Source organism: Aspergillus lucknowensis, assembly GCF_044049455.1.
Source record: "Aspergillus lucknowensis strain CBS 449.75 chromosome Unknown BJX67scaffold_1, whole genome shotgun sequence".
NCBI lineage: Eukaryota > Fungi > Ascomycota > Eurotiomycetes > Eurotiales > Aspergillaceae > Aspergillus > Aspergillus lucknowensis.
In genome coordinates, this window is record NW_027263545.1 from 1,614,573 (window position 1) to 1,627,624 (window position 13,052).

The 13,052-nt window shown below is 57.0% G+C and overlaps 6 protein-coding genes across 6 annotated transcripts; 3 read left to right on the top strand and 3 right to left on the bottom strand.

Annotated features, from left to right (window-relative positions):
* The first annotated feature begins 307 nt into the window (after nt 1–307).
* Nucleotides 308–5,723, top strand: BJX67DRAFT_20591 (uncharacterized protein). Its single transcript, XM_071025514.1, has 6 exons — nt 308–386; nt 569–755; nt 853–1,276; nt 1,360–2,851; nt 2,915–5,164; nt 5,216–5,723. Exons 2-6 carry the CDS (start codon nt 658–660, stop codon nt 5,512–5,514), a joined length of 4,563 nt encoding a protein of 1,520 aa, XP_070891802.1. The 5' UTR covers nt 308–386; nt 569–657; the 3' UTR covers nt 5,515–5,723.
* On the top strand, nt 5,685–7,349 carry BJX67DRAFT_340500 (putative aminotransferase family protein (LolT)). Its single transcript, XM_071027793.1, has 3 exons — nt 5,685–5,791; nt 5,844–6,459; nt 6,598–7,349. Exons 1-3 carry the CDS (start codon nt 5,713–5,715, stop codon nt 7,289–7,291), a joined length of 1,389 nt encoding a protein of 462 aa, XP_070891803.1. The 5' UTR covers nt 5,685–5,712; the 3' UTR covers nt 7,292–7,349.
* Nucleotides 7,350–9,226, bottom strand: BJX67DRAFT_340503 (amidohydrolase). The gene is made up of 2 exons (XM_071027794.1): nt 8,856–9,226; nt 7,350–8,804 (listed from the first exon to the last, which is right to left on the bottom strand). Exons 1-2 carry the CDS (start codon nt 9,110–9,112, stop codon nt 7,355–7,357), a joined length of 1,707 nt encoding a protein of 568 aa, XP_070891804.1. The 5' UTR covers nt 9,113–9,226; the 3' UTR covers nt 7,350–7,354.
* Nucleotides 9,227–9,236: 10 nt separating this feature from the next.
* BJX67DRAFT_340506 (putative RING finger domain protein) lies at nt 9,237–11,058 on the bottom strand. The gene is made up of 4 exons (XM_071027795.1): nt 10,568–11,058; nt 10,008–10,516; nt 9,502–9,957; nt 9,237–9,433 (listed from the first exon to the last, which is right to left on the bottom strand). Exons 1-4 carry the CDS (start codon nt 10,679–10,681, stop codon nt 9,268–9,270), a joined length of 1,245 nt encoding a protein of 414 aa, XP_070891805.1. The 5' UTR covers nt 10,682–11,058; the 3' UTR covers nt 9,237–9,267.
* On the bottom strand, nt 11,059–12,036 carry BJX67DRAFT_340509 (mitochondrial fission 1 protein). Its single transcript, XM_071027796.1, has 4 exons — nt 11,934–12,036; nt 11,854–11,872; nt 11,711–11,804; nt 11,059–11,654 (listed from the first exon to the last, which is right to left on the bottom strand). The coding sequence occupies exons 1-4, from the start codon at nt 11,953–11,955 to the stop codon at nt 11,328–11,330; spliced, it is 462 nt and encodes a 153-aa protein (XP_070891806.1). The 5' UTR covers nt 11,956–12,036; the 3' UTR covers nt 11,059–11,327.
* Nucleotides 12,037–12,203: 167 nt separating this feature from the next.
* Nucleotides 12,204–13,012, top strand: BJX67DRAFT_340512 (kinetochore Spc24 family protein). Its single transcript, XM_071027797.1, has 3 exons — nt 12,204–12,248; nt 12,296–12,693; nt 12,750–13,012. The coding sequence occupies exons 1-3, from the start codon at nt 12,222–12,224 to the stop codon at nt 12,925–12,927; spliced, it is 603 nt and encodes a 200-aa protein (XP_070891807.1). The 5' UTR covers nt 12,204–12,221; the 3' UTR covers nt 12,928–13,012.
* Nucleotides 13,013–13,052: the final 40 nt, after the last annotated feature.

Consider the following 13,052-nt stretch of genomic DNA (forward strand, 5'->3'; position numbering starts at 1 on the left):
GAAGGTAATAGACCATCTACATGCCTATGATCAGATTCACTGGTGGTTGGTGGGATTCGCCGCGCAGCTTTGCCAGGGGAGGACTCGTTTGTGTGTGCGTGTTTGTGGCAGGCCATAAATTTCAGGTCAAACGTTTCTGAACCCCAGCCTGCGGCGAAGGGACATCATGCTCGCCCCAGTGTGAATAATACCTGACGTCGACGGTACCTTCGCGGCTATTGCCACGGCCCTAGTTCATTCGCCGCAGCCTCTTCATTTTTCTCAGGAACTTCAAGCCTCTCCAGATCTTCTTCTGATCTCGACTTGGATCGTCTAGTATTCTTCTCTCGTCTCGACTTTGACCTCATCACTCCCGCTATCCGCCTCCAGAATCTCTGCCACAGAAGGTACGTGAAACTGTCCATTATTTTGCTTTCCCTTCCCCCTTTGCCCACTGGCTCCTCTCTTCCCCGTCCAGCTTGCGGGTTCTCCGCCCTTATGCTTGTCGTGGTCTCCCACGTCTGTGCAATTGATTTGCTCCCTCACACTCGCAACACTGCTTTCGTGGCAGCTTCTGACTCTGCTATAGCTTGAACTGTTATTATTTACCCCTCCTTCCTCCCCCCATCGACACCTCCGCTGCCATTCATTGTCATTTAGCAAGCCATCTACGCCATTATGCCGACGCCACTCCCTTCGAGTTTCGCTTCCGCCGCCGCTGGCAACAACCCAGATCCCTCAAGCAGAAGAGGTGATGGAACTCCTAGTGGAGAATGGTACTTCTCCCCAGTCCCGTTTGCTACCCTCTTTGCAGCTGCAACCATCATCATATCGCATCACAACGTTTTCCAGGCTAACAAACGCATCGTTTAGGTCTCGCACCCGCATGAATGGAGCAACACAAACTTTCCGTCGTCCCTCAGTTGCCACGAACCCTTCTCATACTCGAGAACCAATGTCCGCTACAACTCCGACCGGCGGTACCTATCCTTCGCATATGCCTTCAAATCTTCCTTCGAGCATGACACGCAACGGGGCGCCCGGGGATACACGCTACTCAAAAGACCAGCTTCTCGATCTGTATAAGGCTCAGCGGGAGACTGGGGCTTTGAGTAAAAATGTTACGGATTATTTTGTCGCCGACTGGAATCCTCATATAGAATCGCCTTCGGCGAACGGAGTTTGGGGAAAGCGGGACGACCATAAGGATAACCCAACAGGACCCGAGGTGTGTTGGGAGCACGGAGGACAAGTCGAGCCTTTGGGCCTGGTGGAAATGACGGAGGATGAGAAAGAGGTATGTTTTTCTACCGTTTCCTTTTCTGACCTTCTTTACCTATCATGGCATGCTATTCCGAGGAGCCGTGCTAACGCGTGTAGACGTTTTCTGTCTCGGTCAACTCTCCGCTGAAGCCGCCACCAACAAACGCTTCGAAGGAAAGCACAGGAACCGGGGGACCGGGGCGCAGAACTTCGGTCTCCTACTCGCAGGGCAACCCGAATACTTACAATACTTCATCTCCAAGTTCGGTAAGGCCGGGCGCGAGGCGTCGAGAAACCGGCGAGTCTACGACGAACTCCATGTCTCCCACAACAAGCGGCTCCCGCTTTTTCCGTGACGAGCCCAATACCTCCACTCCGCCCCCGTCCCTCCTACGTCGCAAAACCGATTTTCGAGATTCTACGTCTGTCTCCAAATGGGAAGAGAAAGAAAAGGAAACCCAGGGCCGAGAGGTTACGGAGACTTCTTCTCCCTTTGGTTCTTTGAAGCGTAGCTCTACGAATCCCGTGGGACCGCCTAGTTCAACTTCTCCCTGGCCCTCAGCTTCACAGAGTGCCAACTTTTCGCCAATGGGGGCTTTCGGGGCGTTCTCCTTGGGCTCTGCCAGCGCTGGACCAACTCCGACCACCGAAAAGAGGCCTGGGTTAGGCAGTGTACGTGGAGAGAGTCGGCTGAAGGGCCTGTTCTCGAAGGATAGCTTAGAGGATATTCCATCTATCCAGGAGCAGCCATCATTGAGTAGCTTAGAACGTCTGGGTGAAACCGAAGCTGAAAACCGATCACAATCCCCGTGGGGTGAGACGTTGAAGACGCGCACTGGGCGCAGTGAAACAAACCCGTTCTCTGACGGGCCTCGCAGTGGGAGTGCGGCCCTGGGGGGTTCTCAGGAAGTCAGCACCCCCTCTCAAGCTGCAGATCAGCTTGGGTTCTCTGCATTTGGAATGACGTCTAGCATCCCCGGTTTCCGTGAACTGATGCAGAGCCACGAAAACTCTCGCAACCCGACTCCGAACGTCCAAGGCCACGAACCTACGAGCCCGACCAACACAAACCCATATCAAAGCCCGCATGGCGATAGAGGAGACGCCGACGACGTGGACACCGATGGCTCCGATATTCAGAGTACTAACCACCCTGGACTCAGTGGTTTACGCGAGTCGACCGCGCTCAGTTCCATGCGTCGTGTGGGATCCGGAATCGATCTACCGTCGGCCGATCGCAGTCAATCATCTAGTGTTACGGGGAACAGAAGCTTCAGCAACCTAGGTGGCCTGGGTGGCCTTTCGTCTCTCGGCGGTGGCTCGGGATGGCCGTCTAGTGGAGCGGTTGGCACCCCGACTAAGGAAAGGTCTGCATTTGCGGGTGGCTTTGGCGACCCAATCTTCGGCTCCATGGCTGACCTTCAATCCCCGAATCTGTCGACACTGGGAGGCGGTGGACTTTTCAGCCCTCATGCTGGAATATCGGGCACTGGGAGCATTGGCCGCTCCAGCAAGCTGGGTTCACTCTTTCCACAGGCGATGCAAGAACAGATTCAAAGCGACCAGACGAGGCAAGAGTTGGGAAGTCTTGATGAGACGCAGCCAGCGGGTGAGTTTTTTGCCCTCTAATATGATATGAATCGCCTTGAAGAACGAGTTCTAACCGGATTAGACATCCATGCAGACACCTCTGGCCACCCGGCTCCGACGACAACATCCACCTCGCATACTCCGGTTTCTGCAGTGGGCTCGATTCCGGCTTCCATGGGTCTCGAAGGGCAACAGGGCCAAGCTCCTGGAAGCACCGGCGGCTCCGTTCCTGCTGCCCAGCAGCGAACGATGGTGATGCCCGATCGAATGCGCTGGATCTACCGCGACCCGCAGGGCAACGTGCAAGGACCCTGGACTGGATTGGAGATGCACGATTGGTTTAAGGCGGGCTTTTTCAGTCCAGACCTACAGATCAGAAAGCTGGAAGACCCCGAATTTGAGCCACTGGCGCAGTTGGTGCGACGTATCGGTAACTCGCGAGAGCCATTCCTGGTTCCCCAGATTGGCATACCCCACGGCCCCCAGCCGTCGGGGCCTAATTGGGGAGGAGCCGCGACCACTGGCAATGCACAACCTCCGTTCCCTGGGAGCTTCCCCAGTTTTGGTACCACTCTGACGGCCGAGCAACAGAACGCCCTCGAGCGTAGGAAGCAAGAGGAGCAGTATCTTATGGCGCGGCAGAAGGAGCATCTTGCGCAACAGCAGGCCCTGATGAAGCAGATGACATTCCCCAGCGGAGTGCCGCATGGCATTCATCCACCTCAGCTCCAGCACCATTCTAGTGCCCATAGTCTTCACAGTCAACCTAGCTTTGGCAGCATCGCCTCACCAAGTGGTTTTCAGCCTTCTCCAATCCAGGGTCCCATGCAACAGCAGCAGCAACAACAACAACAACAGCCTGCTGGCTCCGGTTTCTTTGACGCTGCCGGCTCCCTGAGATCGAACCCTTTACCTAACGTCGGCCCTCAGATGATTGGGACTGATTTTTTAAACAGCAGTCAAGATCAGCTCCCTACTCTTCTTGACCGCCTCAATGTCAATGCCCGGCCCGACCCTTTCGCATTCGGCAGCCCGACATCCTTCGCAGCTCGCGACAGCCTTTTTCAGAACCCACAGGTAGCGTCGATGCTACAAGATCGGGCGCGGCTGCAACAGGAGCAAGAGCAATTCGACGCTACCCACGGGGATAGCTTGTTTGACCAGCACGCCCGCGAGGAAAGACTGCGTCAGTTTCACGCGTTGAGAGCGCAGGAAGGCGAATTCGGTTTGCGAACTGCCGAGGGTTTGCCCACGCATCCAGCTACCGCGACTGGTCAAGCAGAAGGTCTCGAGCAAACCCTTCAAGAAGCTGCAACAACTCTAGCTGTGAGCGAGGAGCCAGTTCTCACCCTTTCTCAGCAGGTCCAGAAGGCGGCACAGGAGCAGGAGCAACAGGAGCAGAAGAAGCAGCAACAGGCACAGGCTTCTAGTGAAGCTGCGTGGGCTACCAAGGGCGACTTATCCATGCCTCAGCCATTCCCTCCTCCCCCTTCTGCCTCGCCGCTCCCCGCACCGGCAGCGCAGCGTAACCGTCAGAACGTGGCCGAATCCCTCGCCGCCAACTCTCGTTCTCAGACTCAAACGCCCGTCGAGGCTCCCACCACATCAATTGCTCCATGGGCCAAAGAAGTGAATGAGCTGCCTAAGGGTCCGTCCTTGAAGGAGATCCAGGAAGCCGAGGCACGCAAGGCGGCACAGAGGGAGGAACTGGCAGCAGCCGCTCGCCGCGCACAGCTTCTCGCCGAACAGGAACGTCTCAGCCAGGCACAGGCACAGCATGCTCCTGGTTTGCCATCGACCGCTAATTGGGCCAGCTCTGGATCCCCTGCAACCCCTACATCGTCAAGCTCCGTGTGGAACCACAAGGGCGCAACTACCACTACTGCCACAACCAAGAAGACCCTGGCGCAGATCCAGAAGGAAGAGGAGGCTCGTAAGCAGCGCGCTGCGGCGGCTGCGGCGGCGTTGGCAACTCACAGCACTGTGGCGCCCTCACCTGCACCCTCTTCCGCAGGAAAACGATATGCAGATTTGGCTAGCAAGGCGCCTGCTGCTGCGTCTCCTGTTAGCGCTGCTACTGGTGCGTGGACCACTGTTGGTGCTAGCGGCAAGGCCAAAGCCCCTCCTTCCGCACCTCTGGGCCCACGCTCTACTAGCGGCCCTGTTCCCATTGCAGGATCACCCGTACGACCGAAACCAGTGACCGCGGTTAGTGCGGCACCTCGAGCTCTGTCTGTCAACACATCATCTGCGAACCCAAGCCGGGCCATGGAGGAGTTCACCAAGTGGTCCAAGTTGACCTTGGGAAAGGGACTCAACAGCAATATCAACGGTATGCCGCCCCACCTCTAATATAACGAAGACATCAAACTAACTTGACTAGTCGACGACTTTGTGCAGCAGCTCCTCCTCCTCCCCGCTGAGGCGGAAATCATCTCAGACTCGGTGTACGCCAACTCGCAGACGCTGGATGGTCGACGGTTCGCGGAGGAATTCATCCGGCGCCGCAAGCTGGCCGACAAGGGCATTGTGGAGTCTGTCTCGACAGGCGCTCTGGAGCAGAAGAATGGTGGCGGGTGGAGCGAAGTGGCGAAGAAGGGCTCGTCGAATACCAATCGCGAGGAGGATACGAGCAGCGCGGCGTTCAAGGTGGTTGCGCCTCGCAAGAAGGGCAAACGGTGAATAATGACGATGTTTGTACTCTGTCCTAATAGGATGCTTGGTCAATGAAAGGGCGTGGATTGGCATGTATTCCCCACTCACACCGCGAATCATCGCATCTCCGTCGTATTCGCTGCATGGTTTTGTATAAAGCGAAGCTGCCCCTCATGGTCTTGTCCTCAAATCTATACCGATTCTCTGAATGTTCTCTCCCTCACAATGGCCTCTCTCACCCCCTTCGGACACCCGATGAAGAAGCACTTCCTCATCGACCCAAACTACCGAAACCTCAACCACGGTCCATCTCCTCCACAACCCACTATCTGCCCATATCCTAACCAGCACCGCAGGCTCCTTCGGCGCATTCCCATACCAAGTCCAGAACACCCAACGCTCCGTCCAAGACGCCCTCGAGCGCCAACCAGACGTCTTCTTCCGCTACACCCAGCCCAAGCTGGTCGACGCCTCGCGCGCCGCCCTCGCGTCCCTCCTCAACGCCCCCGTGACCAACTGCGTCCTCGTCAAGAACGCAACAACAGCCGTAAACACCGTCCTGCACAACCTCATCTTCACAAACACCCTCTCCCCCGGCGACGCAGTCATCTACTTCGACTATGTCTACGGCGGTATCGCGCGCACCCTCTACGCCCTGCGCGAGGCGCACCCGGGGATCCAGATTCGACGGGTGAAGTACACGTTCCCGCTTGCTGATGGGGGGGAACGGGAGTTGGTGCGTAGGTTCAGCGAGACGGTCGAGGAGGTCAGGAGGTCAGGGCTCAGACCGCGCCTGGCGATCTTCGAGACGATTGTGAGTAACCCCGGCATGAGGATGCCGTTTGAGGAGCTTATTGGTGAGTGTCGCGAACTGGGCGTGCTGAGTCTCGTTGATGGCGCGCATGGCGTGGGACAGCTGAAGCTGGATTTGGGGAGGTTGGACCCGGATTTCTTTACGAGTAATTGTCATAAGTATCCCTCCCTCCCTCCCCCCGTTTTCTCTCTTTCTCTCTCTTCCTTTGCAAGACTGATGGATGGATGGATGGATGGATGGATGGATGGATGGATGGATGGATGGATGGATGGATACTAACTTGTATGTAATGGTAGGTGGCTCTTCACCCCCCGCTCCTGTGCCCTCTTCTACGTCGCAGCCCGCCACCACCACCTCATCCGGACGTCCCTCCCAACATCCTGGGGATACGTCCCTCCCTCGCCGTCCGGAGGTGAAGAGGGCGAAGAAGAAGACTTCTCCTCCGTCTTCCCGGACCGAGGGACCTCGCCCTTCGTGACGCTCTTCGATTTCGTGGGGACAGCAGACGACTCGGCGTATGCATGTGTCCCTGCCGCATTGGAGTTCCGGCAGGACGTCTGCGGCGGGGAGGAGAGGATCCATGCGTATATTGAGAGGCTGGCGCTGGAGGGCGGGGAGGTTGTTGCTGCGCATTTGGGGACGGATGTTCTGAGGGCTGTGCGTGGCGAGGAGGGAGGGTTGGGGTGTGCGATGAGCAACGTGCGGTTGCCTGTGCGGGTTTTATCTGCTTCTGAGTCTGCTCCGCGGGTTGGGGAAGAAGGGGTGTTGTATGTGTGGAAGGCTGATGTATCTGGTCTCTCGCTGTGGATGGAGGAGCAGATGGTCGCGAAGGGGACGTTCGTGCCGGTCTTCTCGCATGGAGAGTGGATGTATATACGGCTGAGTGCGCAGGTTTACCTCGAGGTTAGCGATTTCGAGTGGCTTGCTGGTGTGCTGGACGAGATTCTGGGGAGCGTTGGTGGGTACTTGGAGGGCTTGCATCGTACCTAGGTCCGAGGTAGTCTGGCAGTTCTATATTCAAATGGCATGGCATAATATTCAGATATACAGTAGTTAGTCTTCAGACTCGGGAAACACACGCTTCCCACCAAAATAAGTCTCGCAAACCCGGGCGTCCAACAACCTCTCCGCATCCCAGTCCATCTCAACAACCACAAAATCCGCCTTCTTCCCGACCTCCAGGGACCCCGTCACATCGTCCGCGAAGCAAGAGTACGCCGAACCCGCCGTCGCCGCAGACACAGCCTGCAGCAGCGTCAACGCAAACTCCGGATTCACCGTCTCCGTCGACTCCGGCTCCCGCGCGGACCGCCTCGTCGTCGCCGTGTACAGGTTCCTGAACGGGAGATGCGGCGCCGTCGGCGAGTCCGTGCCAATAGCCAGTTTAGCCCCATGGTCGTGGAACTCCCGATACGCAAACGCACGGCGGCACCGCTCTGCGCCGAGGAGGCGCGGCCACGCGCGCAGGATGGCCGGGTCCGCATGGACAGGCTGGATACTGGCTGTTATACCAAGCGCCGCGAGCCGCGCCGCGTCGCCGGGCGAGGTAAGCTCGAGATGCTCGATGCGGTGGCGCCGAGAGAGTGAGGCTCCTGCTCCCCCGTTCCTTCTGGGTGCGACGGTCTCCAGCGTGTCGATGGCAAGCCGCACCGCTGCGTCGCCGATGGCATGCAGTGCGCACTGCAGACCCGCCGCGTCAGCGCGCTGCACGGCTTTCCGGAGGATCCCCGGCTCCCAGAGCGGCTCTGGAGAGCTAACGGTACGGAGACTGCTATACGGCTGCAGGAGCGCCGCCGTGCACGCATCGACAACCCCATCACAGATCACCTTGATCCCCGCGATGCGGAAATCCGGCGACGTCTCCCGGCTATACAACGCATGCAGCGCAATCGCCCGATCAACCTGCGCCAGGACCTCCTCCTCCGTCGCAGCAGGGGTAATAAGCCAATACATCGCCAGCCGAATCGGGAGCTCTTCGCGTCCCCGCAGCTCGCAGAGCGCACTCCACACATTCTCGTCCGTCGCCATCTCAACCATCCCCGTGTACCCGGCCGCATTGTACGCGCGCACCGCATCACGCACATACCCCAACTTCTCAGCCGCGCTCGCCACCCGCGCAACATGCGGCCAGACAATCGTCACAGCCGCAGACTCACTAAGTAACCCGGACGGCCGCCCCATCTCATCGCGCGCGATCTCCCCGCCCTCCGGATCAGGCGTCGAAGCGTCGACGCCCAGCTCGCGGAGCGCAGCGGAATTGCACCACGCCGAGTGCAGGTCCTTTGCGTCGATGAAGATGGGCCGCGGGTCGAGGTCGTCGAGCATGCTGGACAGTGCCTTGTTCCCTGTCATCGAGTGCATCCAGCCGCTGCAGAAGAGGCGGGGCGCGTTGGGGCGGCTCTGTGCGCCGGCGCGGATGGCGGCGCGGATGTCGGCGAGGGATTTGCAGTGGGAGAGGTCGATTTTGGAGAGCGAGGAGCCGAAGAGAAGGAGGTGCATGTGGCTGTGCTGTTAGTGAGGACTTCGTCTAAAGAATGAGGGAAAAGGGGAGCACCCGTCTATGAAGCCTGGGAGGACTCGGCGGCCGGCGAGGTCGACCTTTTTATCTGATGCGGGGGCATCGTGTTCGGAGCCGATGTAGACGATGCGATCGTCTTCGACGAGGAGACTGGTGGCCTGGAAAGGGGAGACAATGACGGCGTTTCTAAAGAGAGTCTTCATGGCGGGGTAGTGAGGTTGGAGGAAGATGAAGCAATAAGGCTGTTTGTATGCGGGGAATGGATTTTGGATACTCGGTAGTTGGTCATTCATACAAGATTGCCCTCCCTATCATCACGTCGTGGGCCCGTTTTCTGTACAGGCTTGTCTATGCTTTGGATACTCAGGCTAGAAAGTACGTCCAAAAGGATTAAACAAAAAAAAAAAAAAAAAAAAAGGAGGAAAGAAGGAAAGAAAAGAAATGGGCATTAACTTCCCCCGCCTAGTCGGCTGCGGACCCATCCAGCCCATCCCCCGGATCCTTCGCCGCGGCTGTGTCGTGATCTCTGGTCTTCGTCAGAGGTGTATGATTGATACGCACTCGACCCGGACAGCGAGTGCGAGCGCCGTGTCCGCTCAGAGGTCCCTTCGGATCTGCACGAAAGCAAGAGCGATCGTCAGCGATCAGTCTAATGCGCAAGCCTGGTTAGGAGCGCACTTACGGCGCTGTGGTTGTCGCGTCCGAGGCCGTTGGGTCGATCCCGCGTCGACAGTGCGGGCATGTGTTGTGCTGGTTGAGCCACATCTCGATACACTGAGGATGGAACCAATGTGTACACGGTAGCACGGTGACCTCGTCGCCCACTTTGACAGAGTCCATGCAGATCGAACACTCGGCCTTGCCCTCGTGGCCAAGTATCTCTGCGTCGGCCGGCTTTTTCGGCAGAGCCTGGATGGCATCTTCAGCCGCCGGGGGAACGGCACTGTGGTTCCCGTTCTGCTCCACCAGCTGCGATATGACCCGATCCAGCTCTTCCTGGGAGTAGACCGCATCACCATTGCGGCCCATGTTCAGTAACGCCGAGATAAGCGCCAGGGGCGTTCCTCCAGCCACGATACGCACATTCGGGCCCCCTGGTTGTGGCTGTCCGACGTTGGTTTGTAACAGTTCGAGAATACTACAGCTGTTAGATAAAGTCGCTTGGACAAAAGAAGGAAGGATACGCACTCTCCCAAACTCCGCAACGGCGAGTTCATCGGTTGAGGCCCATCCGCGTCACGGGGGAACAACCCGCCCGGCGGTTGATGGTAAGTCGCCCGGGGTGGTGGCAACCCAAAAGCAGCGTCCGGAGGGCGCGGCGATCTGGGCTGTGTACGAGCAGCACGTTCCCGGTCAAGTCCATTAATACTCTGAAAGAACGATTCCAGGCCCTGCATCATCGGATCGATGGCCGCTTCTCCCCGCGCGCCTGGTACTCTGCGGGGTGGCAAACCGTGTGTTCTTATCGTGCCGTGGAAGGTATAGGCGCCGTTGGGGGATTGAAATGATCGATGCACGACTCTAGGGCCTGTGTCCCATCCGTGGGTATCGTCGTCGTCGTCTAAATGTGCCCACGGGTTGTGATCTGTCCATGGGTTGACTGGAGGAGGGGAAGGCGACCGATGGCCTGGGTAAGCTTCCGGAGGGTCGGGGTGTGGGGGTTCAGGCTCGGGGTCTGTATCGGGGGGGATTTCGATCTGTGCGTATTAGTCTTGAGGTGATAATAAGATAAACCAGGAAATACGGACGATTTCTGTGAAATCCGAGCCGCAGTGCGGACAGTCAAGCCCATGTTGGCTGCGGGGCCATACATGGTCGCAGGCGTGACAGATGATGCGGTCGCAGGAATCGACGTCCGCCATGATGGAAGGAAACGGTGTAGAGCCTTGACAGAAGGAGATGGAGGGTGAGATAAGGCGAGAGAGAGGAATGCAAGGCTAGGAGGAGAAGAGGGGTCGAAACGAGATACTTGAATGAGGCGAATCAGTCAGGCAATAAGGGTATTGTTCATGATTTGAAGACTGGTCAAGCACCAGCTGATAGGGTCATCTTGCTCTGCACAATGAGACCGATGCGGACAAAGCGCAGGGCTGAATTCTGTGAAAGAAAAAGAGGTCCAAGGCAGTGAATGATGAATGAGTTCCAGAAGGATGGAGAAACAGCAAACGAATCTGGATTATTTGGATGACGTTCGAGAGGCCTCGGCTGTGGCGCAGTCGATCAACGGCCTTAAAGGACAACAATATCGTTACTCTACATTTACTCCAGAGAATGTATCTCAAGCTGGAAGAAGATTAGCATTATTATTTGCATCCCGCCTCTCGTCCGGTCGAGAAACGCCCAAGAATAAGGTATGTATGACACGCCAACAGCCCGCAAACACTCACACGACCAAGCAAACAACGAAATCAAGAGCAGAGTGAGAGACGGATATCATCGTCGTCATCGTCATCGTCATCGTCATATATACAGCTCCACCACCTAGATATTTTTCTTTACTTCTTTTGCTTATCGCCGCTGCCCCCGGAACAGCATCCCTCCCACCACCCCCGCGGCGAGGGCCAGCCCGCCGACGATGGCAATCCCCACCAGTCCCTCGCGGTTCACCTTGTCGTCGATCAGCGTCCGGAGACTGGCTGCCTGCAGATTCCCGGGCTCCTTGTCGATGAGGAGGTCGTTGTAGCGACGGGCCTCTCCGTAGTTGCCCAACTTGTAGTTGCCCAGGGCCAGGTAGTAGAGACACTCGCGGCGGCGTTCAGGGGCGGCACGAAAGATTTCGGAGAGCAGACGGACGCCTTCTTGTTGCTCGGTTCGAGCGTTTGATTTAATCAGGCCCTGGACTATCAACCTCAATCCACACACGGGACTTGCTTTGTAACGGAGGGCCATACCCATGCATAGTTGAACTTGGTTTGGACACCGACATAGTCGCCTTCTTTTTCGTACTGGGAGCGGAGAACCTGGAGCTCCGCTGGTTTCAGCGGACTACTCTCTGTCAGCATTCCTCCGTGGTATCGTGGGTTGATTCGAAGACCTTTCAGCGTCCGCGGCATCTGGACTGGTCAGTAGGGAGCTCTCAAATCTTAACCAGCTTCGGGGCGAGGAGACACGAACAAGGTAGATTTGAAGAAGTCATGTTTCTGATAGAAACTCCAGATCCACACTGTATCTTAATTCAAAGCAAGAGTCTCGATTTGTCCTCCGTCGGAGCGCGAGTGATGTCAAGAAAACAGGCAGCTCCATCACCGCGAGGCAAGGCGGTGCACGTGCCCCTGTGGCTGTTGCCCGCCCAACGGTATTGGTATTACAGAAATAAATTACTCCCCCTCACCTGCGAAGAGCTTCATCGCTCTGCCTGTCTCTTTTCTTTCCCATACAATACACCCCTTCCAGTCAGTCACCATGCTGCTCGACGAGAACCCCGCAACTGTAAGCTCTCGTCGCAAACATCGCGTGAATAAATGCTAACCCCCCAGCTCATCCACCACACAATCGGCAACTTCAACATCCAACCGGACAAGCAGGCCGTCTCCCGCATCAATGACTCCCTCACGACCCTCCAGCAATCGCGCGACCTGCGCGCGCGCGAGGCCGAATCGTCCCTCCGGAAACTCTCACGCCATCTCCAAGCCCTGAATACCCAGCACGAAGAAGCCGTCGCCGCACACGACGCGAGCAAACACGCCGCCGCGATGGTCGAGCTGGACACGAAGAAGTTCCGCATTGCCAAAGCCGCGTCTGAGCTGGAGATTGAGAGCGAGCGCCTTGAGAGTGAGCTTGAGATGCTGAAGGAGCGATTGGCGGATTTGGAGGCACAGGGTATTGAGGGTGATGAGACAACGCGGAGAGAGAGGGAGGCTGAGGATGCCATTCTGTATGTTCCCCCTAGATATTGGGTTCGGGGCTCGCTTTCCCAACTAACGGTGTTAGGCTGCGGTTGAAAATCTACCGCGCTCTGGGTATCGATATCGAGGCCGACGAGTCGGGCAATTTCACCAAGGCTGTTATCCGCAATAGTCGCAAAGGCGATGTGCATGTCGTCAATTTGGATCCCAAGTTTTCGCGATTCTTCTATTCCAACTATTTCTGGTCGACAATGCAGGGTTAGCACATGGCTGTTGGTTTTCTTGTTTGGGTTTGCTTTTGGCGCGATACGGTGTAGGACAGATACCCAGTTGCATCTCCATTATATACTCTATGGATATCTTACATGTCTTCATGATATTACACAGC

Excerpts from the sequence above, each read along its gene's own strand:
- BJX67DRAFT_20591 (XM_071025514.1), top strand. The coding sequence starts at position 658 with ATGCCGACGCCACTCCCTTCGAGTTTCGCTTCCGCCGCCGCTGGCAAC. Across the intron at positions 1,277-1,359 it reads TGACGGAGGATGAGAAAGAG|ACGTTTTCTGTCTCGGTCAA; the intron begins GTATGTTTTTCT and ends TAACGCGTGTAG. Across the intron at positions 5,165-5,215 it reads ACTCAACAGCAATATCAACG|TCGACGACTTTGTGCAGCAG; the intron begins GTATGCCGCCCC and ends TAACTTGACTAG.
- BJX67DRAFT_340500 (XM_071027793.1), top strand. The coding sequence starts at position 5,713 with ATGGCCTCTCTCACCCCCTTCGGACACCCGATGAAGAAGCACTTCCTC. Across the intron at positions 5,792-5,843 it reads CTACCGAAACCTCAACCACG|GCTCCTTCGGCGCATTCCCA; the intron begins GTCCATCTCCTC and ends CCAGCACCGCAG. Across the intron at positions 6,460-6,597 it reads TTTACGAGTAATTGTCATAA|GTGGCTCTTCACCCCCCGCT; the intron begins GTATCCCTCCCT and ends ATGTAATGGTAG.
- BJX67DRAFT_340503 (XM_071027794.1), bottom strand. The coding sequence starts at position 9,112 with ATGAATGACCAACTACCGAGTATCCAAAATCCATTCCCCGCATACAAA. Across the intron at positions 8,805-8,855 it reads CTCCCAGGCTTCATAGACGG|CCACATGCACCTCCTTCTCT; the intron begins GTGCTCCCCTTT and ends CTAACAGCACAG.
- BJX67DRAFT_340506 (XM_071027795.1), bottom strand. The coding sequence starts at position 10,681 with ATGGCGGACGTCGATTCCTGCGACCGCATCATCTGTCACGCCTGCGAC. Across the intron at positions 10,517-10,567 it reads GCTCGGATTTCACAGAAATC|ATCGAAATCCCCCCCGATAC; the intron begins GTCCGTATTTCC and ends TAATACGCACAG. Across the intron at positions 9,434-9,501 it reads GACGCGACAACCACAGCGCC|ATCCGAAGGGACCTCTGAGC; the intron begins GTAAGTGCGCTC and ends GCTTTCGTGCAG.
- BJX67DRAFT_340509 (XM_071027796.1), bottom strand. The coding sequence starts at position 11,955 with ATGACTTCTTCAAATCTACCTT. Across the intron at positions 11,655-11,710 it reads CCAAGTTCAACTATGCATGG|GGCCTGATTAAATCAAACGC; the intron begins GTATGGCCCTCC and ends TTGATAGTCCAG.
- BJX67DRAFT_340512 (XM_071027797.1), top strand. The coding sequence starts at position 12,222 with ATGCTGCTCGACGAGAACCCCGCAACT. Across the intron at positions 12,249-12,295 it reads TCGACGAGAACCCCGCAACT|CTCATCCACCACACAATCGG; the intron begins GTAAGCTCTCGT and ends CTAACCCCCCAG. Across the intron at positions 12,694-12,749 it reads GAGGCTGAGGATGCCATTCT|GCTGCGGTTGAAAATCTACC; the intron begins GTATGTTCCCCC and ends TAACGGTGTTAG.